At 42.0% G+C, this 25348-nt stretch overlaps 3 protein-coding genes across 6 annotated transcripts in view; 2 read left to right on the top strand and 1 right to left on the bottom strand.

Moving 5' to 3' along the window:
- The first annotated feature begins 840 nt into the window (after positions 1-840).
- Positions 841-7008, top strand: SLC10A4 (solute carrier family 10 member 4). Its single transcript, XM_034958845.3, has 3 exons — positions 841-1649; positions 2430-2640; positions 5917-7008. Exons 1-3 carry the CDS (start codon positions 1060-1062, stop codon positions 6427-6429), a joined length of 1314 nt encoding a protein of 437 aa, XP_034814736.1. The 5' UTR covers positions 841-1059; the 3' UTR covers positions 6430-7008.
- A 639-nt stretch (positions 7009-7647) lies between these two features.
- ZAR1 (zygote arrest 1) lies at positions 7648-14977 on the top strand. 2 transcript variants are annotated; one of them, XR_004671119.3, is made up of 5 exons: positions 7648-8747; positions 10259-10351; positions 10431-10505; positions 11593-11869; positions 14367-14977. XR_004671119.3 is itself a non-coding variant. In XM_034958846.3 (4 exons), exons 1-4 carry the CDS (start codon positions 7785-7787, stop codon positions 11734-11736), a joined length of 1275 nt encoding a protein of 424 aa, XP_034814737.2. In that variant the 5' UTR covers positions 7648-7784; the 3' UTR covers positions 11737-14977. The 2 variants fall into 2 exon arrangements, 1 of the variants encoding a protein (XP_034814737.2); XM_034958846.3 differs by having other exon boundaries at positions 11593-14977.
- A 69-nt stretch (positions 14978-15046) lies between these two features.
- Positions 15047-25348, bottom strand: part of FRYL (FRY like transcription coactivator) — a 157791-nt gene continuing 147489 nt past the window's right edge. For 2 of the 3 annotated variants that reach the window (XM_055111564.2, XM_055111565.2), the window contains 5 exons: positions 23017-23085; positions 20307-20324; positions 19104-19214; positions 17502-17692; positions 15047-17157 (listed from right to left, as the gene is read on the bottom strand). In XM_055111564.2, coding sequence (XP_054967539.1) covers positions 16899-17157; positions 17502-17692; positions 19104-19214; positions 20307-20324; positions 23017-23085 — 648 coding nt within the window. In that variant the 3' untranslated portion in view covers positions 15047-16898. The remainder of the gene's footprint in view (positions 17158-17501; positions 17693-19103; positions 19215-20306; positions 20325-23016; positions 23086-25348) is intronic. The other variant, XM_055111566.2, reaches the window with a different exon arrangement.

Here is a 25348-nt window from a genome sequence, read left to right as displayed (position 1 = left end):
ATTCCTAAGAGCTCTGCTTTTGAATTGTTTTGGGATAAACCTGTCTCAAGCAGGGAATCTCGGCACTTTATTTCTTTTCAGTCCTTTAATCCTAATGCCAGGGCCTTACTCATAAAGCTTCGTAAATCTGTGGCCACTGAAATATCCTCTCTCCACCTGCCAATAACTTCTTAAACACACATTTTTCATGGAAATTGTTATTAGCCAAGCTCTTCTCTGCCCTCTTTAGGGACACATCGCCGTGCAGATTCAGCCAGGTACTTGTGGGTTCGGTTGATAAGGCTGAGAATTCCTCGTTCCTCAGTTTCCTCGTTTGTAAAAATCGAGCTTGTAAAAATGGTATCTATCTCACGGCTTTGCTGTAAGAATCGAATGAAATAATGCACACGCACTTGCACAAAACCCGCTATATTATTATTACATTCTACTTTAAGACTGAAAATCATGCAAAAAATTGTTTGCAAATTCAGGCCAGATATCGTGTCATGCTTACTAGAGAATCGCTAATATTAAGTCAAGCACCCCTCTTAGGGCTGCAGGCTATAGGAACAGTTTCTACCATGAGCGTGCATCGATGAGGTTATCCACCCACCCCCTCCACTTTGTGTGTCTGGGTCTCCAGATTTCATTATAAAGAGGCAGAGCCCATCAGAGAACTTGATCGGCAGCCAGGAACGGTTTTTTCCTGCTCTGGTCCTTTGTCAGGTCTTTGTTCCGCCCCTGGCTACACTCTAACAGAACCACTTACTGGCGATTCACAGGAGGGGACCGGGCGGCAGGGCGGGGCGGGGCCTGCGGGGCGCGGGGCCGGGGCGCGGAGCCGGCGCAGCGATTGGGTTCACCCGGGGGGCCGCGCTGCGCGGAGTGCCAGGCTGCGGGCGGCTGCAGACCTGGGAGCGGAGACCGGCCCGCCGCCCCCGACGCCGCCGAGCACGTCAGCGGCGCGCAGCCGGGGCTCGGAGACCGACGGGCAGAACGACGGGCGGCGGCTGCGGCGACCGCGGGACGGCGAGAGGCACGCGGCGGGAGGGGACCGGAATCCGCAGCTCCGGCCGCGCCATGGACGGCAACGACAACGTGACCCTGCTCTTCGCCCCTCTGCTGCGGGACAACTACACCCTGGCGCCCAATGCCAGCAGCCTGGGCCCCGGCACGGACCTCGCCCTCGCCCCTGCTTCCAGCGCCGGCCCCGGCCCTGGGCTCAGCCTCGGGCCGGGTCCGAGCTTCGGCTTCAGCCCCGGCCCCACTCCGACCCCGGAGCCCACGACCAGCGGCCTCGCGGGCGGCGCGGCGAGCCACGGCCCTTCCCCGTTCCCTCGGCCCTGGGCGCCCCACGCGCTCCCGTTCTGGGACACGCCGCTGAACCACGGGCTGAACGTGTTCGTGGGCGCCGCCCTGTGCATCACCATGCTGGGCCTGGGCTGCACGGTAGACGTGAACCACTTCGGGGCGCACGTCCGCCGGCCCGTGGGCGCGCTGCTGGCAGCAATCTGCCAGTTCGGCCTCCTGCCGCTGCTGGCCTTCCTGCTGGCCCTCGCCTTCAAGCTGGACGAGGTGGCCGCCGTGGCGGTGCTCCTGTGTGGCTGCTGTCCCGGCGGCAATCTCTCCAATCTTATGTCCCTGCTGGTTGACGGCGACATGAACCTCAGGTACGGATCTTTCTATTCCTTGGGCATCTGTCTCATCCCAGACGCGCGTTTACGGCCGTGGGCTCACGACGAAGGACAGAGGCAGTGGAGGGGTTGGAATTAGGCGTGGAGGAAGGAGGAGAAAAGGAGAGGAAGTTGATGACGCCCCGGCTTTAGAAGTCAAGGCCGACCTGCAGGTTGTGCTGCTAGGGGAGCAAGCTAGACGGCGAGGGGGCTGCTCCAAGGCTGGGATTCCATGCGCAGCGCGGCCCTTCAGCAGGGTCCCTCGCCGTCCTCCCCGAGCGTCGGGGTGGCAGCGCAGGTCGTTGTCCAGTGGAAGACAAAGAGAAGGGGGAGTCTGAACTAGAACTCGCCGGCAACGTAAAAGTAAAATAGGGCTACTGGCCCGTCAGAGAAAGTAATCTCACATAGAGTGCAGGATTGTTGAGTTCGACCAACAAGTAGCAGTCAGCAGCTTTACCATGGCTTACCTTGCAGGGGGCTTGCAAGGAAGAACGTTCCTTCCCCTCAGAATCATCCAGGCTCAATAGACTTTATAATGTCGAGGGCAGCAGTACCGAGACAGGGGGCTTGTTTTTCCTCCCTGCCTTGGGTTCATAATTCCATCGGTGTTAGACGTGCTGCTCTCTTGGCACTCTCCTCGGATGTAGGTTCTGCCCAGACTTCAACCCCGGGACTTGCAGTCTCCCCGTTCCACCTCTACTCAACATACAAGAAAAAGGTTAGCTGGCTGTTTGACTCAAAGCTCGTTCTGATTTCTGCACATTCCCTTTTCTGCAGCATCATCATGACCATCTCCTCCACGCTTCTGGCCCTCGTCTTGATGCCCCTGTGCCTGTGGATCTACAGCTGGGCTTGGATCAACACCCCTATCGTGCAGTTACTACCCCTAGGGACCGTGACCCTGACTCTCTGCAGCACTCTCATACCTATCGGGTTGGGCGTCTTCATTCGCTACAAATACAGCCGGGTGGCTGACTACATTGTGAAGGTAAGGCCCCCTCTTCCCTTTCCATACTAGCTTGGAGAGCCCTTGATCTCTGACCCACAGCAGAAATGTTAGGAAGTTTGGAGAAGGCGGAAAGGAAGAAAAGGACTTGGAAGTAGTTGCATGGATAAAATTTATTTTAAAAAGTTTATGCTACAAAGATAACTTCCACTTTTGGGATTCCTAGAATGACAGCTTTAATTAAGACACAGCTTAATCAAAACCAGCATAAGAGAACTATCAGTACTCATTGGAAGGAAACAGATCATAGCAGGGTGGGGAAGATGACAGTGTAATTAAATGGCAACATATTTTCCACTAATTGTATATAATTAAACATAAAAGCAGATTAAATAAAATTACTTTAATAGAATTGGTGCAGTATTTTAGAAATGCATGGCTATCTTTTCAAAAATGGAACTCTAATTCTGAGAAACTCTGTAGTAGGTTCCTTTAACATTTTATTAAATTTTTAAAAGTAAGTTGATACTAATAGGACAAAAAGCAATGGAAAAGTTACATTGTAGTAATAGAACACACAAAATATTGGCTTTAAAGCACAAAATAAAATTGGGTCCTGGATAAATAATGGAGGTTATGTTGACCTTACTAAATGTGTTTCTTTTTCTTTCTCCATTGCAATATTTTATATGGCTTCTAAAGCTAGTGAAAAGATAGGGGATTTCTATAATTTGTGCAATATTTCTCCTAAGGCTTTGATTTTTTAAAAAATGAATGCTTTCTGTAGCAGTAGAGATTTTAATAGTTTAGTAGATTCTAGTAGTTGACTGGAGGAAAAAAAAATCTTTGTAAAATTAAGCTGTCTTTGAAAATTCAAAAACAGTAGCGAAAAAGAATAAACCATGACCAGGATGCTGACTTCAGGTAATTAATCAAATAAAATACGTAACTATTACTGCAAAATGCACAGGCAAATTCCTTTAGACAAATGAAGAGAAAAAGAGCCACCCTAATGTTTCAATTATGTAGATTCAAGAAGACATAATCTTTTATTTTACTTATTTTCTAAAGTAATTTGATTATATAGAGTCAGCTTTTATTAATATGAAAAGTAGAGAGTTCTTTTCTGTGCATATATCCAGGCTTGAGTAAAAGAAATCCTGCTCCATAATGCACATGTATATGTGAATGTAAAAATGTATGTGTACATGTAAATATGCATATATTAATACCTGTAATATATACTCATAGATACTCTTGAGATGCATTAAGAACTTGTTAATCTTAATCATTAAGCTAATGCTATTAATGTGATGGCATTTACTATAAAACCTTAGGAAGTCTAAGAGAAAGTCAATCAAATGACCTATTTACACACCCAAAACAAGAAATATATTTAATATAAATATATTAATAAATTAATATATTTAATATTTAAATATAATAGACATAAGATTAGCTACCTTTGAATTTAAGGTTAACCTAGCCCTATTCTTTAATTAACACACTATTAAGAAACGGTTTATATAATTGTTACACCTTTGCAAACACTTCAATTCAAAAGCAAAACATTCAATGTCAATGCTTGCCCAAATGATTTAAAATAGTTCTAAGGGACTTTGGAGCCAATATTTCAAAATGAAGAAATCAGACTGTTTGTCAGTGCTTTCAATGTGACATACTTTGAAATGGTATGCTTTTACATGTAATAGCTTGGTTTCTGCCAATTTTGCATCTGTAGTATCTGTACCTTATATAATAATTATTGCAGCATCCTCTAGGGTAGAATTTGTGACCAGCTCAGATAAATTTTAAATAATTTTTTAAGAGTGTAGAGTTATGCCATTCCCGAAGACTGCAAAAGGGATATCCCAGCTATCCAGGGAACCAGAAGCAACATTTAAGCTGTTCTCTCTGGATCTAGTTTCCTTTCCCTGCCCACTCCTCATTAAAAAAAAATAAGTTAACTACCAATATGAAGGAGAACTAGGAGAGGAATTTTTAGATTTCCGCCTTACAATTCATACAGACTGTTTTATTTGAATGAGTGAAATGTACCAGTCAGAACATCAAGATGACACGTTTTATACAGAAGTCAGTTGTACTGTATCCGAAATCCATCTATTGTAATAATACCTAAGCATCATTAGAGACTTACAGATGGGAGGTTTCTCATGAACAAATAAAAAAGGGGAAAGTTGCCAAATTGCAAAGAATTCTTCACATATTTATTTACATTTTTCTCTCTTACATAATCTAAGAGTAGGTAATTGTTTCAATATTGCAAGCAATCCTCTGCAGTATATTTTGAGGGTTAAAAAGATCACACACTGAGCTTCAGACATTTTAATCAAGTTTCACAAGTTTTAACTCATGTAAAATGAGAACTAATTTCTTATGGAAAACACGGGGTTCAGTTCAGGGAAAGTAAACATCCACTTGTCTGCTCTGATGATCAGACCATACCTGGGGTATTAGGTTCAGTTCTAAATGCCCTGTTTTTAAGAGGCACATTCACATATGAAACACATGCTCAGAACAGTCAGGATACCAAAACAAAGTTATGTGATGGAGGTTTAAGTCTGGGGATGATCTGCCTGAAGAAGAGTAGCCTTCCCCTGATAACCAGTTTTTAAGCTTTTGAAGAGCTGTTTTTCAGAAAAAAAAGCTTTTGAAGGCTATTTTTTTTTTGAAGAGCTTTTTTTTTTTTTGGTGAGATGGAGTGTTGCTCTGTCACCCAGGCTGGAGTGCAGTGGCGCGATCTCTGCTCACTGCAACCTCCACCTCCCAGGTTCAAGCAATTCTCTGCCTCAGCATCCCGAGTAGCTGGGATTACAGGCATTCACCATCACACCTGGCTAATTTTTGTATTTTTAGTAGAGACAGTGTTTCACCATCTTGGCCAGCCTGGTCTTCAACTCCTGACCTCATAATCCACCCACCTTAGCCTCCCAAAGTGCTGGGATTACAGGTGTGAGCCACCGCGCCTGGCCAGAAAAGCTGGGTTTTTTTGTTTGTTTTTTGTTTTTGAAGAGCTGGTCTCTGTCGCTCCTGAGAGCCTATATCCAACTCAATGGCTAGAAGTTATAGAAGGCAAATTGTCCCTCGACATAAGGACAGGCCTCCAAACAATCAGAGCTGCCCAATGTGGCTCTGGATGCTTCCTGAAGAGGTGGCCTGCCCATCTTCAGAAATATTCTGTCAAAGGTCTCCATTTTGTGTTGGAGAGCATACTAGATGGGTGTTTTCTTCCGTGAGCTTAGGATTCTCTCACCTGAGTTCATCTTCAACCATCTCATTGTAATTTTCTATTACTAGGTTTCCCTGTGGTCTCTGCTAGTGACTCTGGTGGTCCTTTTCATAATGACCGGCACTATGTTAGGACCTGAACTGCTGGCAAGTATCCCTGCAGCTGTTTATGTGATAGCAATTTTTATGCCTTTGGCAGGCTACGCTTCAGGTTATGGTTTAGCTACTCTCTTCCATCTTCCACCCAACTGCAAGAGGACTGTATGTCTGGAAACAGGTAGTCAGAATGTGCAGCTCTGTACAGCCATTCTAAAACTGGCCTTTCCACCGCAATTCATAGGAAGCATGTACATGTTTCCTTTGCTGTATGCACTTTTCCAGTCTGCAGAAGCGGGGATTTTTGTTTTAATCTATAAAATGTATGGAAGTGAAATGTTGCACAAGCGAGATCCTCTAGATGAAGATGAAGATACAGATATTTCTTATAAAAAACTAAAAGAAGAGGAAATGGCAGACACTTCCTATGGCACAGTGAAAGCAGAAAATATAATAATGATGGAAACCGCTCAGACTTCTCTCTAAATGTGGAGATACACAGGAGCTTCTATCTTGCTGAAATATTGCTTCATATTTATGGCCTGTGGTAGTGCACATGGTTAACATAAAAGATAACACTGGTTCACATCATACATGTAACAATTCTGATCTTTTTAAGGTTCACTGGTGTATTAACCAAACGTTGTCACAAATTACAAATCAATGCTGTAATATAATTTGCACCTGGAATGGCTAACGTGAAGCCTGAATTAAATGTGGTTTTTAGTTTTTACCATCACCAATTTCTATGACTGTTGCAAATACAGAAACTATTAGAAAACAGGGTCTTGGAAATGTAGAATTTTGGCACACTATGAGGAAAAACAAGCTATCTTTGTAAAGCATAATTGAGTTTAATGTAATTGTTGTAAAAAAAAAAAAGTGTGCTTGCTCTACTTAAAATTCCTCACAATGTTGAATTTTGACCTGTATTCAGAAGAATTCCAAAACAGGTCAGTTAAATAAGGAAATATAGTATTTGTCAAACCAGTATCAGAGAAAAGTTACATTAATGTATTTGATTACTTGATCTGGTATCTACTTATTAATGAATAATCAACATTTTTCTAGTGGACAAGCCATGTTCTTTTCGACTGGTCTTCTGCATTTATGTAAACACACCCCAAATCAATTTATCTTTTGTAGGAATGATTTGGTTGGGAAATTTTTCAGAACCGCTCTGGAGCAGAACAAAACGGTACCTCCCGGTCACCATTGGGACTGGGGGAAGGGACACGCTCCAGGGGAGAAAACAATTCGCCTAGATGAAGATCCCTGGGTGGTTCTCCATGCACTCGCCGAGGGGGCTCAGTGGGTAGCCTCTTAGAGCAGCTCTGAGATTAAACTTATCATCTGAGTTAACGGGTAATAGACCCAGAACAGTTCCCAAACCTTGGCACTTTCGCTCACTTAGCCAGAGGCACCCGGCCTGGCCTCGGCTTCCCGGTGAGGGAGCGGGGGTTGGGGGGGATGCGCAGGCACCTGGAACAATCAGGGCACCGGGAGAAGCCGGCTCAGCTGATGCCGGTGATGAGTTTCTCTCATTGAAATCCTCCTCACCTCGGGCGCCTTGGTTCCCTTACGGATCAGCCCTTTCATCACAAAGAAAGCCCTCTTTCCAGATCATCTAAGGGTCATTGTGCCAACATCCGGGCGTGGAGAGTTTCCGTAGGGAGAAGGACGAAGAGGGGCCCCCTCGGCGGGGACGCGGGCCGGTTGCTGGAAGGGCGTGGAGGGCGGTGCAGCGTGCGAGCCCCCGCCGAGGGCCATCCCCGCCTCCGCTCGGCCGCCCGGGCAAGTCGCCTATTTAGGGTGCGGCGGCGGGCGGGAGCAGTGCGCCCATGGCGGCCCTGGGGGACGAGGTGCTGGACGGTTACGTGTTCCCGGCGTGCCCCCCCTGCTCGTACCGGTACCCATACCCCGCGGCCACCAAGGGCAAGGGCGCGGCGGGCGGCAGCTGGCAGCACCGCGGCAGGGGCTGCCTTCCCGCCTCCTCCCCCTGCTCGGCGGGCGCGGCCTCGTTGTCCTTCCCGGGCTGCGGGCGGCTGACGGCCGCCGAGTACTTCGACAGCTACCAGCGGGAGCAGCTCATGGCTCTCCTGGCGCAGGTGGGGCCGGGTCTCGGGCCGCGCGCCCGCAGGGCCGGCAGCTGCGACGTGGCGGTGCAGGTGAGCCCGCGCATCGACGCGGCGGTACAGTGCTCGCTGGGGAGGCGCACGCTGCAGCGCCGGGCCCGCGACCCCGAGTCCCCGGCCGGCCCCGGGGCCGAGGGCACCACGGGTGGCGGCTCTTTCTCCCAGCAGCCAGCCCGTCGAGGCCTGGAGCAGGGCAGCCCCCAGAACGGCGCCCCGCGGCCCATGCGCTTCCCGCGCACCGTCGCCGTGTACTCGCCCCTGGCCTTGCGCCGTCTCACTGCCTTCCTGGAGGGGCCCGGGCCCGCGGCGGGCGAGCAGAGGTCCGGGGCGTCGGACGGAGAGGGGGGGCCGCCGCCCGCGCGGCTTCAAGGCCCGGAGGAGGGGGAGGTGTGGACGAGGAAGGCGCCCCGGCGGCCGCAGTCCGACGACGACGGCGAGGCCCAGGCCGCAGTCCGAGCGAGCTGGGAGCAGCCGGCCGACGGTCCCGAGCTGCCGCCGCGAGAGGCCCAGGAGGGCGAGGCGGCTCCGCGGTCGGCGCTAAGGGGCCCGGGGCAACCTCCGTCGGCGGGGAGGGCCCGAGACGGCGGCGACGGACGGGAGGCGGCCGTCGCGGGAGAGGGGCCGTCGCTACGGAGCCCGGAGCTGGGCAAGGAGCGGCTGCGCTTCCAGGTAAAGCCTAGGGCGGTCAGGGCACAGGGGAGCCCGGGGGTGCGGGTGTCTTCCTTGGGCCTGGCCCTGTGACTGCTTCGGGCACTCGGAGGTGCGGCGCTTCCCTAAGCGTGGGCCACTTCCGTATTTCCGAGACAGCCAATGACCGCGATAGGTGTCTTCCTTGACAGCACAGTCTCATGTCCCCGACATCCAGACTTACTCGTGGCGGCTGCTCCACAGGCTGGCCAGGGCGACGCCCTTGGGACGTTCTTATAACCCACATATTTGCACTGTAAACCTCGCGCAGTGGGCGCATAGGCCAGCCCTGACCGCACGGTTGGATTACCTATCAGTAGGCACAACTGAACTTCGGAGCACTTGCCGGCTGGAGAGTCGATTCCCAAGGATCCCTGTCTCCCATTTCCGCACTGGATGTGGCAAAAACCCTTCAACTGCTGGGATTCTGGTCAGCAATTCTGATTTCTCCTTTACGAGCTTCCAGGCTATTGGAAAGCTGGAGCTCCTAAAATGCCCCTTCCTAGGAATTTGCTTTGCTTTTAAAAAGCACCCCCAACTCAGAAATCCAATACTGCGAAAGCATTTGGACTGCTCAGTGTTGCTGCCCGAGGGCAGCAGGCTGAAACTTTAAAGGGCTGGGGCACGCAGAGGGCAGTTGTGACCTAGCAGAAGTGGAAAGGCACAAGAGGTGGTAAGAAGCCCGAGGGAGTCCCTCGCGGTCTCTTCCACGGCCACCACAGGCTGGTATTCCTTTTGAGGGGCGGGGTTGGTGGCGGTAGGCTGATTGTGCGAGGAGTGAATCGAGAGGCCAGGGCTTTCCAGCGTGGCTGTGCAGGAGCTGTGTGTGATCTTAGGCCAGTCATAACCTTTCTGGACTTAGCGCAGTCTCACAGGTGAGCAGACTGAATTAAGTGCTCCCCAGAGTTCCTTCCAATTCTGAAAGGCTAACTCTAAAAACGTGTGTATAACTGCTTGCTTACTGGGAGGAAAGAAGGGAAGTTTAAGTAACACTACTTTTGTTCATATTGAATATGAATTATGGCTTACGTACGATTTAGGTTCCTGGCACTACTGTTTGGGAATTAACTAGCAGCATGAAGAATGTGATCTTGGGTGAACCTTTAAAGTTCCTTAGATGTGGAGTCTTATTTTTCTTCAGCTTAATACATGTGTGCATAGTCTAAGATCAGGCTTTATCTTAAAAGGCCTCCCTACAGAATCCCAAACTTTAGAGAACTGTTTATTATGTCCCTACTTATTCGTTTATTAGCCAGCCTTATGAACTGAGTTAATCTGGTATATGAACTCTAAGGCCCATGCTTGCTTAATTGTTTGACTAGGCTATTAAGCTCACTTAATTACTGTATTGAAGAGGCGTACCCAAACCTGACCTGCTTTCTTTCATGATCTGAAGTTGCCAATTTCAAATATCAAGTAGATCCTTCCCAACGTCTGAAATGAAGGATAATTGAGGTGTTTTGTTGGTTAAATTGACATATCCTGTTGTTCAGTTCTTAGAGCAGAAATATGGCTATTACCATTGCAAGGACTGCAACATCCGCTGGGAGAGTGCTTATGTGTGGTGTGTACAGGGAACTAACAAGGTAAGAAATACCAGGTAACTGGCATCTTCTTGCTGAAAGTGTCAAGGCGATTTTAAGTTTATCCTCTTTGTCATCACAGGTTTACTTCAAACAGTTTTGCAGAACTTGTCAGAAGTCTTATAACCCTTACCGAGTGGAGGATATCACCTGTCAAGTAAATCAGATGTTTTGCATTTTGTCTGACCTGGGCAGTCGTCGAGGGTTTTTAGTATAGTTTGAGTATACGTCCAAAAAGAGGCCAGGCCCCCAGACCTTAGGTTTCAACTGGCTTTTGTTAGGAGTGGTAGAAACAATACTCAGCTGGGAAACGGGGCCTTGGTGTTAGCTTCTTTCTGGCCTTGCAAATCTTGCTGTTGTTAACCTCTTCTAAAACTGTTAACCTCACTTGCAATATGGAAGAATACTTGTCTTACTTGCTACTTAGTCTAATGTATAAGAAAATCAACAAAAACATGCTTGTCAGCTAACATGAGGTAGTCAAGGTTGACTGTTTTACCGAAACGCTTCTTATGAAGCACAACCTTAAAGTACTTAAGCACAGGGGGTTAGTTTGTCTTGCCTGAAAGCTCACAAAGGGACAGTTTAAGATAAATCTAAGTTGTCTAGCTGTATGGGGAGTTGACTATAATGGTAAGCAAGCAATATGTTAACTAAGCATTGCTTAAGCGCTTGCTTGCTATTAACTGTGCTAAGGGGCTTAGCTAATCTTTAAGAGGAAAGAAGTGACTACATTCGCCTCTTATCACACAGCTAATGGAGTCTGAATTGCCAGTTGAGACAGCCTAATCAATACACTTGACCCACGTTGGATATTTAGAAGCATTAACACCCTGGGGTGGTGGAGAGAAACTAAGTATGGAAAGCCACTTAGAATCACTTAGATCAGGGCTGGGCATGTTTCTAAAAGAGGATGCCTTAACCACTCTGCTCTTGGTGTTCATTGTCAAATTCATCCCTGACTTGTTCTCTACCCTTTCTCTTAAACAGTTGTTGTAAAAGAAATTTCACAATTCATAATTGGATCTGATGCAATATAGCAGCACTACAGCATGGTTAAACACCCACTATTCCTAGCCCTGTCATTGCTACGTAGGTAGGGATGTAGGGGGAAAACAAGATTACTATGGGACCTTGCTTAGAGCACATTCATAAGTACTTGAATGGACTAGAAAAATGTTGAAGTCCTAGGAAATCACTAAGGGTTTATCTTCTGTATGCCCTTCTGTATTTTTTTCCCCCAGAGTTGTAAACAAACGAGATGTTCCTGCCCAGTAAAACTTCGCCACGTGGACCCTAAACGGCCCCACCGTCAAGATTTGTGCGGTAGATGCAAAGGCAAACGCCTGTCCTGTGACAGCACTTTCAGCTTCAAATACATCATTTAGGTGAAAGTCAGTGTTGCTGTGCATGCGCTGATGGAGTAGACGAGTGAGCTTTTCCGTGCCTCTCCTCTCCACCTCTCCCTTCTCAAAATACTTCATGAAAGGCAGTGTATTCTGAAAAAGCCTTCAAATAAAGGTATTGCAACACGATTTATACATTGCATAAAATCTGTCTTTGAAAATAAAGTTTCAAGAGCGCTTGTCTTGTGCTAACAGTCTGGGCCTGTCACTTCACCTTTATGAATGCTTGCTGATGGCATAGAGTGAGCCAGGCTCTGAGTTAGGCTGCAGCCACTTGGAAAACAATTTAGGGGGGTGCTTGTAGACGAGGTCTACTTACTTAGGCAGGTCTGGAGGACTGAAGCTTAGAAGGAAGTTAACTGAATAAAAAGCCGCCTAGCGATCGCGCCACTGCACTCCAGCCTGGGTGACAGAGTGAGACTCCATCTCAAAAAAAAAAAGCTGCCTAGCTGTAACATTAAGGCATTCTTTTGGGAGAGGTGGAGGCAGAGCCATTTATTGGTTGCATGAGACCGTTGGAGGTTAACGTTGAGTAAGAATGCTGAGTGGCGGTGATGGGGTAGGTAAAGGCTTTAGTGTCCAGGTGACCTTAGGAGGTAAGCTACTAGGTGGAGGGAGGCTGGGAAAACTAACCTGGCTCACTAGTCAGTTTCACAAATGTGGCAAAAGTGGGGCTTGGAACAGGGTGGCTGTGGGCAGCTAGCTGCTTTTAAGACACTGAATAACCTATCAAGTAGACTTTGTGTTTCTTCAAAGCCTTTTTTTTCCTTTTTTTTTTAAAGTAGGCCTCCTAAAATGCACTTAAAGATGTCAAGTTAGAGGTGTAGGCCTTAGCTTTTGTCTTCACTGACTTAGTGCTAGTCGGGATGCCAGACTCTAACTGCGTCTAGTAGCTTCTCATGACAACACTGAGGCCCCACTGCCAGAATGTTCCTAGTTGAGGATGGGACTGAGTTTAGAGCCTCAGGTGCATCTGATGAAATTAAAGTTGTAGTATTGGTTTAATTACAGAAACCATATAATTGGAACCATGTGCTAATTATGCCTCCAATTCTCTAACATCCCACTTAAGTGAACCCCTTACTACCTTAGGCCATAGGACTAAGTCTTAACATCTTGGACACTTGTTAAAAGGGACCAAAGTGGGTTTGAGGTCTCCATAGAATCCGTATCTCAAGGGGAAAGGCCCACCTGCATCAATGTGGACAGAGATGGTGCGTGTAAAATGCAGATTACTGGGCACCTGTCCTACCTACATTTAATAGGCGCCCCAGCTGTTGCTAATGGAATTGAAGCATGAGAACCTGTGCTCGGTGGAGAAGAGGTGTTATCTCATGGAGCTTCCAGTAGAGTGGGCAGATGGCCACTAGTTTTTATATAAATGTAAAACTGAGGTTCTGACCTGTGATCTGCTTATGTGCCTCTGCAGTAAGGGACCTGACTTAGGGAGATCAGGGAAGCCCTGCTTACAAGAATGATACCTCAGCTAAGCTCCAGTTCGAATGAGTCGAATGAGGCAAAAATGGAGAGGGGAAAATTTCCAGATTAGGGTAACAACAATCTGCAAAAGCCCTGTGGTAGAAAACAACCAGGGGGAGGCCACAGTGTGAGAATACTTTGGAGGACATGCCAGGTGAATCTAGCAGCGCCAGACTGGAAGGGTGTTTTAGGCCTTCATTAGGAGGATGGTCTCTACTGGAGTGCAGGGGCTACTCACAGGCATTATCAGGGAACACCACGGCCTCAAGCTCCTGGGCTCAAGTGATCCATCCTCCTGGCTCAGCCTCTCAAGTGGCTGGGACTACAGGCACTTTGCCAGGCTGCACTAAAAGGTTTTAAAGGTATGGTGGGGATAGTGGGGCATGGTGGCATATAGATTAAAAAATCACTCCAGCTGTACAGTGGATACCTGTAGATAAGGAGACTCACGGGGACCTGATAAAGTGGTGGCAAGGCTAAAGAGAAATGACAAGAACTGGTGTGGGTAAAGGCGATGTGTTTTTTACTGGTTCGAACATGTTCCTGTTGATTTGGCTGGAGGTAGGTACAGGGGTAGGAAACCTATTATTTGTACTGTGGCATGCAAGTGATACATAATGATGTGATCAATAGTATTTGCTCAATGAATGAGTGAATTACGTAAATGTACCTACATTGAGTCCTAAGAAAGAAATTTTCACTGGCTATTAATATGGTTACATTGTTCTTTAATATTGCTCGCCATTAATTTTCCTAACATAGCAGCTAACCCTATTTTTCAGTTGAGGAAAGTGAGGATCAGACTGTTTTACCTAGGGTGGGTGGGCATGCAGATATTCAAAGTGGCACAAAAACATGCCATTCAGGTTATGATTACATTCAAGCAATGAAAAGGCACTGCCAAACTCTATGTGTACAATCCAAAAACTAAAAGATGTGAATAGATTTTAAGTTGAGAGAGGTTAGAAGGAAATACTCCAAGATGTCTCTGGGTATCAAGAGAAGTAACTGTAGTTTTCTTCATATTTCCTTTATTTTCTAAAGGAACCATGGATCACTTTGAAAAATTAGGGAAAAAATGCTATAAAATACCAACAAATGGATTTTCATACTGTCTTTCTCCTTTTGTTTAGGTTATCCTGGTGTTTTATGTGAGCAGTATTCACTCACAGGCCTGGATGAGGAACCTTACTCTGCCCTTGAGTCTTTTCCAAGAAAGCATGTAATGATTTCCTAAATTTAAGGGAGGTTATGTGTTTTGCCACACCCTCTATTTTACATCACTAAAAGTAGAAAATATATTTTAAAATAAGAAATCCTGTGGTTTTGTTTTAGAAGCAGCATGAAGAAACTGCCGGATTGCTGCTTTTGCTGTTGTCTTATAAGCGTACTATTTAAAAATGATAAATTTAGTGGGCAAAAGAAAAAGGCTGTATGTAGCAAAAACTGGGCTCCAAATGGAACTAAATCAGGTAATAAATTAAGCATTGGAATATATTTGTTAATAAATGCTAACTTGGGATTCAGAGGCTGAGGAGCAGAGAAGTGTAGGTTGGAGGAAAATGCTGTTGCAGAAGGCCATCCTAATGAATTTGTTTGCATCTTGCTTGCTGCAGGTATATTCATTTTTATTATATTAATAGACTTAGTTACATATAAATAAACACAAAAAGCAAATATCAACTGAAAGGTTTGGTTGGGTAGTCAACTAGTTTTGTTCTTTTCTAAGGCAATTCAACAAGGTAACATTTGAAAGGTTTCTAAATGATGCACACTGTAATCATTCATTCTTTGTTAAAATACAACACAAACCAACAGCTACAATGCTTTTTATTTTTAACAAAAAGGATGTAAGGAGGGTGAGAAAAACAGAGGACAGTAAGATAGGATGTAAAGTGTGATGTATCTCTGGACGCCATCCCTCTCTGCCTGCCACACACCCAAAAGTTTTAAATAATTTAAAGGATACCACTTACAGTACCAGAACACCATCAAAATAATTGTCTTTATCAGGGTCAAAAAATACAGTGATTATGAATGAGCCGTGACCAGTTACGAAATTTTACTGGAAATGTAACTAACTGTGGTCAGCAGTCCAATGGTGTGCACAGTGCCTTCAATTAATGCACTTGAGCATACATAATTACATTTCTGGCAGGGTCCACACCCCCCAAGAAAAGGTAAAGCTAAGCATTTCATTTCTACATTCTAAACTCTGGAATCACAGAGCCCAGTTTAAAAGAAAAGTCACAGTGGATAAGAGATGTATATAAAAAATACAAGGTGTTTCTTTCAAATCAGGAGTTGTGGGACTACATTCTTTTTTTTTTTTTTCTTTCTTTTCTTACAAAATGCGATTTTAGAAAAGGATAGAGACTCCAGTTCATGTTATACTACAGACTTAGACAGTGAATAAGTATATTGCATGTTTTGGTAGTCAGTCTTCGGGCTTCCTTTCATTTCCCCTAGCCCCAGGTTTCTTTAGGGTAAAGCATGTGAGTCCTGAATAAAGATACAAAAATGCATTTGCAGCTCTTTTCTTGAATTCTGCAGACTTCAAAGCCTGCAAGTCATATATTCCATCATCAATGACCACAATTTTTCTTTAGCTTTGTACACCTATTCTTGTATAACAGTGCATGGCACAAATGTACAAGAAAATAACTGGTTTTAGTCTCTACAGTTTCTATATGGAGTAAAATAAGTTAAAACTTTTCTAATGAGAATAGCTGACAGGCAGCATACATCTTTATTTTACATTTTAAAGTCTCTGCAGGCATCTACTTTGGTTAGTTATCAACAATCGTAACATAAGCACTGATCAGAGAACTGAGCAGCATTCCAATAACGTTAACAGATATATTATTTCTTTTTGAAATACTGGGAAAGCCCAGTTTTAAAATATTATTAAAATGTTCTAACATTTACATACTATGAAGAGTTAGATCTAATAAAATAACATTTCTTCAAAAATAATCTTGCAGTGCTCTTTTAGGCATGCTCTGAGACGTTATCACCAAACATCCATACCTTGAAAATATGACTATCACATATCCATACATCCCAACTCACACACACGTAATTCCTTATACAGACCAAAAAACAAAAAAACCCAAACCCTTATCCCACATACTGAAAAATCAATGGTTTTTGCAAACGAGTCTTGATGCGTATAGCTGACTGCATGTTCATGTGGATGGATGATTAAGCATCAATTGCAGGTTAGGTTTTCAACTGCTAGAAATCCAAGCAGCTTTGCAGGTCTTCAGCTAAAATGAAACAGCCTTGATTTCAGCCTCATTTCACCTGCTTTTGGTTGTTTCAGTATTGGAGGCCATTATTGCAAACATTCTTGGAATTCTTTTCTTTCCCCAGAAAGTAATGTATTTGTAGGCATCACTTTTAGCCCTTTTCTTTTCACGTAGGTTAAGTAATTAAAAAATTCCTTCTTCATACAGTTATTGTGGGAGATATTGGCAGCTGTTAAAATATCAGATGTTTTTTTCTTTCAGATCTTTGTTTTTGATACAGTTTGACATTAGTTACACTAAAAAGTAGATGCTGCCAGAAAGTTATCAGTGAATGCAAGGGTCCATAAAAGGTGCTTGGTTAATATTCTTCATCATCTTCAGTTTAGTTTCTTTCCTAAAGGCCTGAAGTGTCTCTCAGAATCCAGTGCTCACCATATTTCCCATTGGTTTGGCCTGTGCTAGAAGTTGGTATGATTGCACCATGCGTAGAGACTCTCTTATTTCTAGATTAAGTTCCATCAGTTTGTAGTTGGCTTCTGACATGTCCAGGTTAGAGCCTATAACTGCAAAGCTTCCTGTCTGGCCCAGCGTCTGATGATGGAAATATATATGTAACAGTGTCTGTACAGGGTCATCTTCACAACTGCCAAAGATATCACTGGGCCAGAGAGATCTGAAAATACACAATAGTTTTTCAGTTCTGAGACTTAGGCAATAGTTAAGACTAACTCAATTTAAGTTAAATACCTATAACAACAACATTTCCTTGTGAATAACATGATCTGTTTTAATATTTGAGCAAATATTAGTCAAAGTACCACCTGAATTCACTTTCAAAGTACCATCTGAAAGTGAAATCTAAAATTGGTATCATTTCAGTGGCAACCGTTAAAAATACTCATGTTTTTCTTTCACAAAGACATGATATGGAAACAGCAAATTGAAAATGAAAACCTAGTATTACTAAACTTCCTGTCTAATTTAAAGGCATCACCTTTAAATCCCGTCACGTTTTACCTGAAAGCTTTGACTTGTGCTACAGCTGATATAAATTCCTTATTTTTCAAAGTTTCAATTAAAGAATGAATGGCAGTTTCTATAGTAGTTTGTGCAGCTTTGGAAATGTCAATTTCTTCGTTTTCGGAAGCGGACTCAGCTTCTTTGAGGATACTTTCCAGTTGGGCAAGTTCCTCTGACATGTTGATGACCTAAAACAAATACATCTTTAAGGATCTATTCGTATGTTTGGTAACAAAAACATTTAGTTGGCTACAAGAATATACCTGATGGCAGTAGCACTGTTGCTCTTAAAGATTATTTTAAAATGTTTGTCTTGGAAGAAAGGGCAGTTAATATTTCAAGTACTCCATTCTGTAGGAGCAAATAAATTCCACCAAATAGTAGTCTTGAAATTAAATGTTCTTGATAAAGCAACAAGTTGTAATAAATGTCTATATTGGTTTTAATATTACTACATTTTGGATAGTAAAAGTACATTTACTGTTATGGGGGATCATGAAAACTATACAACAGTAAAGTCTTTAGATTTTAAAAGATTATTTACCCCAGGGTATTTTTATATAAAAAATAAATATATATATATTTCTTTTTACAGATTTAATGACTAAGAAATTAAATCATTTCCCCAGTGATAGTTTTATTACCAGCAGATGACGAGGGCGGGGGGGGGGGAAGACTAAAGTTAGCATCTTTGAGGCTATGTATTGATTTTCAACATTCAAAGTGTTTTTTAACATGTTTTTTCTTGTGTGCACTAATAAAACTGTAACAATGTGGGCTGGGCACGGTGGCTTATGCCTGTAATCCCAGCACTTTGGCAGGCCAATGCAGTGGGTCACCTGAGGTCAGGAGTTTGAGACCAGCCTGGCCAACATGGTCAAACCCCGTCTCTACTAAAAATACAAAAAAGTTAGCTGGGTGTGGTGGTGCACACTGGTAGTCCCAGCTGCTTGGGAGGCTGAGGCAGGAGAATTGCTTGAACCCAGGAGGTGGAAGTTGCAGTGAGTTGAGATCATGCCATTGCACCGCAGCCTGGGCAAAAGAAGGAGACTCTGCCTCAAAAAAAAAAAAAAAAAAAAAAAAGCTATAGAAATACGAATAACATGTTGAGGGAGGGGGGTTGATGATACAGTTTTATGTCTTTATTGAACTGATATGCTCTGTTTAACTATTTTGATTTTCTGAGACAGGGTCTTGCTCTGTCACCTATGCTGGAGTGCAGTGCTGCAATCACAGCTCACTACAGCTTCTAACTCCTGGGCTCAAGTCATCATCCCAGCTCAGACTTTCGAGTAACTAGGACTATAGGTATGTGCCACCATCCCTGGCTTTTACTTGACTTTTGATTATAGATGATCTGTTTCTACTATGGAAACCTTTAAGGTCTTGAACCTTTTACAACTGCTGGATATCTGCTGTCTTATTTACTCATAGGTCCTGACATAGCACATCATTAAAAAACAAATTATTCCTTAACTGAAAAGAAAAAAGACTCACTCTAAGTGACTTTTGACTTAAGCTATTTTAACAAGTAATAGATGTATATTTTAAAATTTTTTAAGAATCAGTTACTGATGCCTAATACAACTGAATATTTACCTCTGCTTCATTTTTTATCGTATTTACTTGGTTGATAAGTTTACAGTAGGCCTGGAACAGAAGCAGCAATTGAAAATGCAATTTGTATAATCTTCGGCAGAGCTCCAATTCCTAGAAATAAATAACATTACATTAAATTTAGGTGTTATTTTCTAGACAGCATATTTCCAATGGAAATTTATAGTTAAAATTGTCTTGTCGTTTATTTTTCTGCAGTAAGGAAGTTAATATGGTATGAAGCTGATGAAAGGCAGGTGAAATATGCTTTAAAGACTAAGATTAAAATAAAAACAAATATCACTGCTGGTTACATAATTCAGTTTTAATGTTAAGCACATTTTCACATTCTACAAATAGACTGTTTCAGCAGGCAATTAATAGGATACTTTAAAAAGGATTCATTAGAATTTAAAACTTTAAATTCATAATTAAAATAATCAACAAATGCAAAGACTTTTGCCCTCATTGAGATGTAGATCTCACTGCATTTATCAACAAATGCTTGATAAAGCAAAGTGAAACCGGATAACCTCTTACCTAAAAAGTAAGAAAAGCTGTCTTTTAAAGTGAGGTCATTTTTCTAAAGAAAACCACTTGGTAATCTCATTGAAATGAAACTATGAAATTAACAACGTGGGCCGAGCACGGTGGCTCACGCCTGTAATCCTAGCACTTTGGGAGGCCGAGGTGGGCAGATCACTTGAGCTCAGGAGTTTGAAACCAGCCTGGCCAATGTGGTGAAACCACGTCTCTACTAAAAATACAAAAAATAATTAGCTGGGCATGGTGGTGGGTGTATGTAATCCCAGCTACTGCGGAAGCTGAGGCAGGAGAATCGCTTGAACCTGGGAGGCAGAGGTTGCAGTGAGCCGAGATCATGCCACTGCCCTCCAGCCTGGGCAACAGAGCAAGACTCCATCTCAAAAAAAAAAAAAAAGTTATGCACTTTGATTTTTTAAATTAAGAAATTTAAGAGGAGATATGTTTAAGAAAAAGGTGACTGCTAATTTTATGTATTTTAACATCTCACTATTTTAAAAGAACCAACATTTCGTGGATTAGGGCTTTGCAAAACTGAAGCACATACTACTTGTAAAGTAGTCTATGAGAAAACATTGCTGGGTCACAAATGGACAAATGGCAGATGAAAACCAGTTTGTCTGGCAAGGGTGAGTAGTCTATAAATCAAGACAGGTCACTTACTGCTAGTATTTCCATTTGCTAAGCAAGAAGGTGATCAGGTCACAAAAAATACAAAGGAAGAAAAAGACCAAGAATTAGTGTAAGAAATCATTTTAACTAGGGTCACAGATGTTCCAGGTAAACTGAAGAACATATATTTATACCCCAAAGAAAATTATACAAAGTTATTTCCAGAATAAAACTTTTTAGACATTTACTGCAATGATTCAGGGTATTTTTAAACACTTTGCCAAATAATAAATTACATTTAGGCTATGACTTATTTCTGTGTAAAAGCTACAATGAATAAAACTGAACTATTGTGATCTTGGTAAATTTGGCTATCCAGGTTTAAAAAAAAAAAAACCAAAACCCAACTGTAATAAAACTTCCATTTGTAAACTGGAAAACTTATGATTAGAAAATAATAAACAAATTAATTACTGTTACTTCTCAGAAAAGAGGCTTATAATCGTACATAATAAATACTTATCCATCACCATCAAAAGATTATCTCCAGGGTGGCTCATTCCAGGCTTCCTATCCTTTACTGTCTAATTAGGTCCTACTTTGCCATAACTGGTGCTGAGCCACAGGGTGGAATATCAAAAGCAGATGCATGTTCTAAATTGCATTCCAAATATACTTCAGTAAGTTTCAGAAACTTAACCCGACTAGGTTTGAATCAACATAATGTATGTAAAACACAGAGTAAAAATTTATGAACCATCTTAAAAACTATATGAAAACATGTACAGCAACTTGGATCTGGTCTCTTATGAGGAGAATGACTTCTAACTAAAACAACAATTGTTACACTGTAAATGTATCTTCTAAAAGTCATTCTTAAGCCTGCTTTTCTAAATAGTTTCCTGTGAAGGACTGTTTTTCATAAAGTTTATTCCTATCAATTTAGAAGGGATTTGCTAAATAAGCAAAGGTGAACTTTTTAGCTCCATGCTGCTTACCATAAATTATGTGGATGCTCATCCAATAAACATCAGTTGAGCACAATCCAAGGTCAACCATATTCCATATCTAAATTTCTGAGGGTTTAGTTCATACAGTTTATTTCATATGGAAATTAACAATTTGAATTTTAAATACCTTTCCTCACTTCTATTAGCACAAATAAAGTAGAACTGATTCTACAAGCATATATGTATAGCCTCTACTTTGGGATGTAATGGAACATAAACTGCTGATAAAGTTTATGATCGTAATTATAGGAAATAACACAAATGTAATGAATTTTACAGCTCTGAATTACCAGCAATTACTCTAAATATGGTAACAGTGCAGTTTTTGTGGATGAGTGTGTGTGTGTATATATATATATGCACATTTTAAAGTATATTAAAATTTGCACATTCTTTTATTCATCTAACAAATATTTGACTGCTTATTATGCAAAAGACAAGACTGGTACACAAGGACAGATCAAATTGCATAAAAAGGGTCTTCCACCCTCAAAACAGTTGAATATGAAAGGTGAGCTGAAATATAAATGAAAGTGTTAAACGTTCAGTTTCCACTTAGTAGAAAACCTCAAGCTATGTTAACTGACTTGATCTTAAGATGGATATAATTTTCTTCAAGGTAGAGGGGATATAAAAAAATCACTTAATATAAACACCTAGTTTTTGTAGGAAAAAAGGTTACATTACTTGCCGAAGTGATGCAGTTAAACAGTGGCAAAGACAGAATTAGAACCAAAGGATTCTGGTCTAGGGTTAATTCCTTATCTTCATTTCTTTACATAGATGACTTAGCAGTTTCTTTTTAACATTAGTGCAGGATTTGGAGTCAGCCTGCCTAGGTTTCAGTCTTGGTTTCACTATTTGCTGATTTTAGATAAATTAGCTTCTCTGAACCTCAGTTTCCTCATCTTCAAAACCAGGATAATTAGAGCAACTACTTGCCTGAGTTGTAAGGATAAAGAAACTATAGAGGCTGGCAAATAGTTAACACTTAGCGAGTATACTAATTATTTTCTCAACACTGCAGTTTTTGCAGAACTTCAACTTTTTACTATAATAGTATAACCTAATAATAGTATAACCTTTACAGACACTAGAAATCTGTAATAATATAACCAAAGGTAGAATATAAAAGACTGGAATTCTGATGTCAAATGGAAATAAATTTCAGTTGACGAATGTATTTTCCCCTGTGAAGCTGCACTTCCATTGGAATAATTTGTAGGCCCTAACTTATCCTCACTTACTACAATGTATGTGTTTATGTATGTGCACCTTTCTAAGAAAATATAATGCTGTTGTTTTCACTGAGTCTTATATTAAAGAAAAACATTATAATTTATCCAATTCTAATTTTACCTTTAACATGGATATATTATATCACATTATTCTTAGGTTTGCTTTCTTGACCAATTTATCTAACAGAATAGCAGAATACTAACATGGGACAAATTTTTCTTTAAGAGGCACATGCAACTAAAAGCCGACCTGGACTGTCCAGATATCCATCAAGCTTATCTATTGAATGTTATTAAGCTTCAGTCACAAGCTGGTCGTTCATTTTTATTAAAGTGAATTTTTCATTATGAAACCAGTATTTCATTGAGCTTTTACAAAGATTGTTTTGATAACCAAAATGAAAAGTTTTACAAATATTCTTTATTTTTAGAAATAATCAAATAAGGATATTTGAACACATGCATTGTTTTACCTGATACAGAAAATGTATGTTGCAAAAACAAGAAACTTACTTGTGCATCTGTGTTTATCCTATACATGTCTTCTTTGGCACCAAATGTCCTCTTACAATCATCTAGCCACTAAAAATAAGTAACAGTAACGTTTAATATGCACAGTAAAATGGGTAGTGTAACAGCCTGTCCATATACAACACCAAACTTAAAGTTAACTTGAAGTTCTAGGATTGGTTGTAGACCTAGACTTTTATCTCCATTCAAGCCAAATCATTTATATGGAACTAACAAAAGCAGGGATAGCATTAATGTAACAAGAGGCACACACTTGTGACAGCTATACTAACAAAACCCATTCCATTCTAGGGACCTGTGATGTTCCATTTCAGTAAAGGATATTCTTCATTTTGCAGGTTTTATGAAAATCTTTACAACCTATGCCTGACCTTTGTGTAACGTAAGACGGGGAAAGGAAAGATGTGCTTCCCCTCTGATCAATTTAATAAAGACAACTTAGAATTAAGTAGGTCTGTTTGCTTATGAGAAGTGTAATTCTCAGAAGACTAGTGTCAGTTTTAAATTTGTGAACCGGCAATCAAGATCCATTTTAAGTCTTGTTTTTCTTTTCTTTCTTTTTGGACAGTAATGAATGACAAACATGTTATTTATTTCCAAACAATACTGGATGTAGAAGCCAAATGTGGTTTTTCCTTCTCTGGGGGTATTCCTAATGTTGATATAAAAGTACAGGCTGGGTGTGGTGGCTCCTGCCTGTAATCCCAGAGCTTTGGGAGGCTGAGCGGGGAGGACTGCTTGAGGGCAGGAGTTCAAGACCATCCTGGGCAACATAGGGAGACCCTGTCTCTAAAAAAATAAAATAAAAAAAAGGAATACTTCAAAAATAAAGTACATTTTCTTCAGCAAAATATAAATAAAACAATAGCACCGTGGTATAGTAGAAAAGAAAGAACGCTGGACTCACAGAATTTCCAAGCTGAAGTAAAAGCTAAGTGCATTCCAGGTAAGCTCCTAGCTTTGGACAGTTTGATATTATCAGTTGTTTTGACTTCTAAGTTCTTTTTTTTAAATTATACTATTAAACAATACAACTTATATATATATATATATATATATATATGAAATCATTAGGACTTTGAGAAACTCAGACTAGCTGCATTAAGCAGCTACTCTGAAAGTATTTTAGTATTCGACATTTAACATTCTCTATTGTAGCTTATGTTGTACCCACAAAGAATTAAAATTAGACATTTCAGTTATTTCAAAAATGATCTCTTTGACCTTATTTTCCTTTTATTCCAGTCTCTCAGATTTCACCGGCCCTTAGGCTATTTGCTTGACAGCATCTCTGAAGAAAAACATGTTAAGCTTTTCTAGTGAGATACAGCTGATGGCAGCCATTGTCAAAAGCTATCAGTGGATTTCTTTGTATCAGCAAAATGCAGTTGACATCTAACATGGAACCTGTGCATTAATCTTTATTCATACAAAATGTTAAAATATTTATACACTTAATTATGCCTTATCTTGTCCAGTTTGTCCAAGTATACTAATTTGAAAATAATTTCAGTTGATTATTTAATGGCTTATTTTTATACTGTGTACCTAATGATACAGCCTTTTGGGGGGCACTATTCAAAATAATTATTGCTGATTTTTATTCTGTTAAAAGACAAACCCCAACCATATAGTCCTGTGGCTGCACACTGGCCTGAGAGATACAGGTCCACACCTTTCCAGCCAGAGCATACAAGACACGGTAGTTTGTGCTCAGAACACCCTCCAGTTCACATCTAATCAGTCTTCCTGTCACGGCATTTTCTTTATTCAAGGTTCAAATGAAGGTTAAAATTTTTAACTGTCGAGGTTCTACTTCTGGGTGTGATGGAGTAGCCTGTATAAAAGAAGACCAATCCTGCAAGGACAATGATGGAAGCTGAATCCTATCGGCCAAAACTCACTCAAACAGTTAGTTAGAGAAAAGTACCGGAGTGAGCCCAATACCCACCCCAGTGCTTACTCTACTCTAGGTGTATTCATATTCACGTCCCTGCGCATAGAGGCTGAACAGAAAGCAGTGGCCTAGAGTTTATGCCCTACAGTTTCACTGGGCTGGGAAAAGAGTTTTCAAAGATAGATAGATAGATAGATGATGATAGATAGATTAGATAGATCATGAGATATTGAGGGCCAATATCCTGGAGAAAAGAGAACTGCAGAGAAGTGACCCCAATAGTCTCTGTGCAGTCTCGCCTTAGAACACTTGCTGGTCCTGTTTATTATCTGCAGGGGGAGAGGCTACAAAACCACACAGCAGCCCCTGGGAGACTGAGAAGGTCGGCAGAGACCGCTGGTCTCTCATTGCTGGGGA

Source organism: Pan paniscus, chromosome 3 (assembly GCF_029289425.2).
Source record: "Pan paniscus chromosome 3, NHGRI_mPanPan1-v2.0_pri, whole genome shotgun sequence".
Lineage (NCBI taxonomy): Eukaryota > Metazoa > Chordata > Mammalia > Primates > Hominidae > Pan > Pan paniscus.
This window is presented reverse-complemented; position numbering and strand designations above follow the sequence as displayed.

Excerpts from the sequence above, each read along its gene's own strand:
- ZAR1 (XM_034958846.3), top strand. The coding sequence starts at position 7,785 with ATGGCGGCCCTGGGGGACGAGGTGCTGGACGGTTACGTGTTCCCGGCG. Across the intron at positions 8,748-10,258 it reads AGGAGCGGCTGCGCTTCCAG|TTCTTAGAGCAGAAATATGG; the intron begins GTAAAGCCTAGG and ends CCTGTTGTTCAG. Across the intron at positions 10,506-11,592 it reads TGGAGGATATCACCTGTCAA|AGTTGTAAACAAACGAGATG; the intron begins GTAAATCAGATG and ends TTTTTCCCCCAG.
- SLC10A4 (XM_034958845.3), top strand. The coding sequence starts at position 1,060 with ATGGACGGCAACGACAACGTGACCCTGCTCTTCGCCCCTCTGCTGCGG. Across the intron at positions 1,650-2,429 it reads GACGGCGACATGAACCTCAG|CATCATCATGACCATCTCCT; the intron begins GTACGGATCTTT and ends CCTTTTCTGCAG. Across the intron at positions 2,641-5,916 it reads TGGCTGACTACATTGTGAAG|GTTTCCCTGTGGTCTCTGCT; the intron begins GTAAGGCCCCCT and ends TTCTATTACTAG.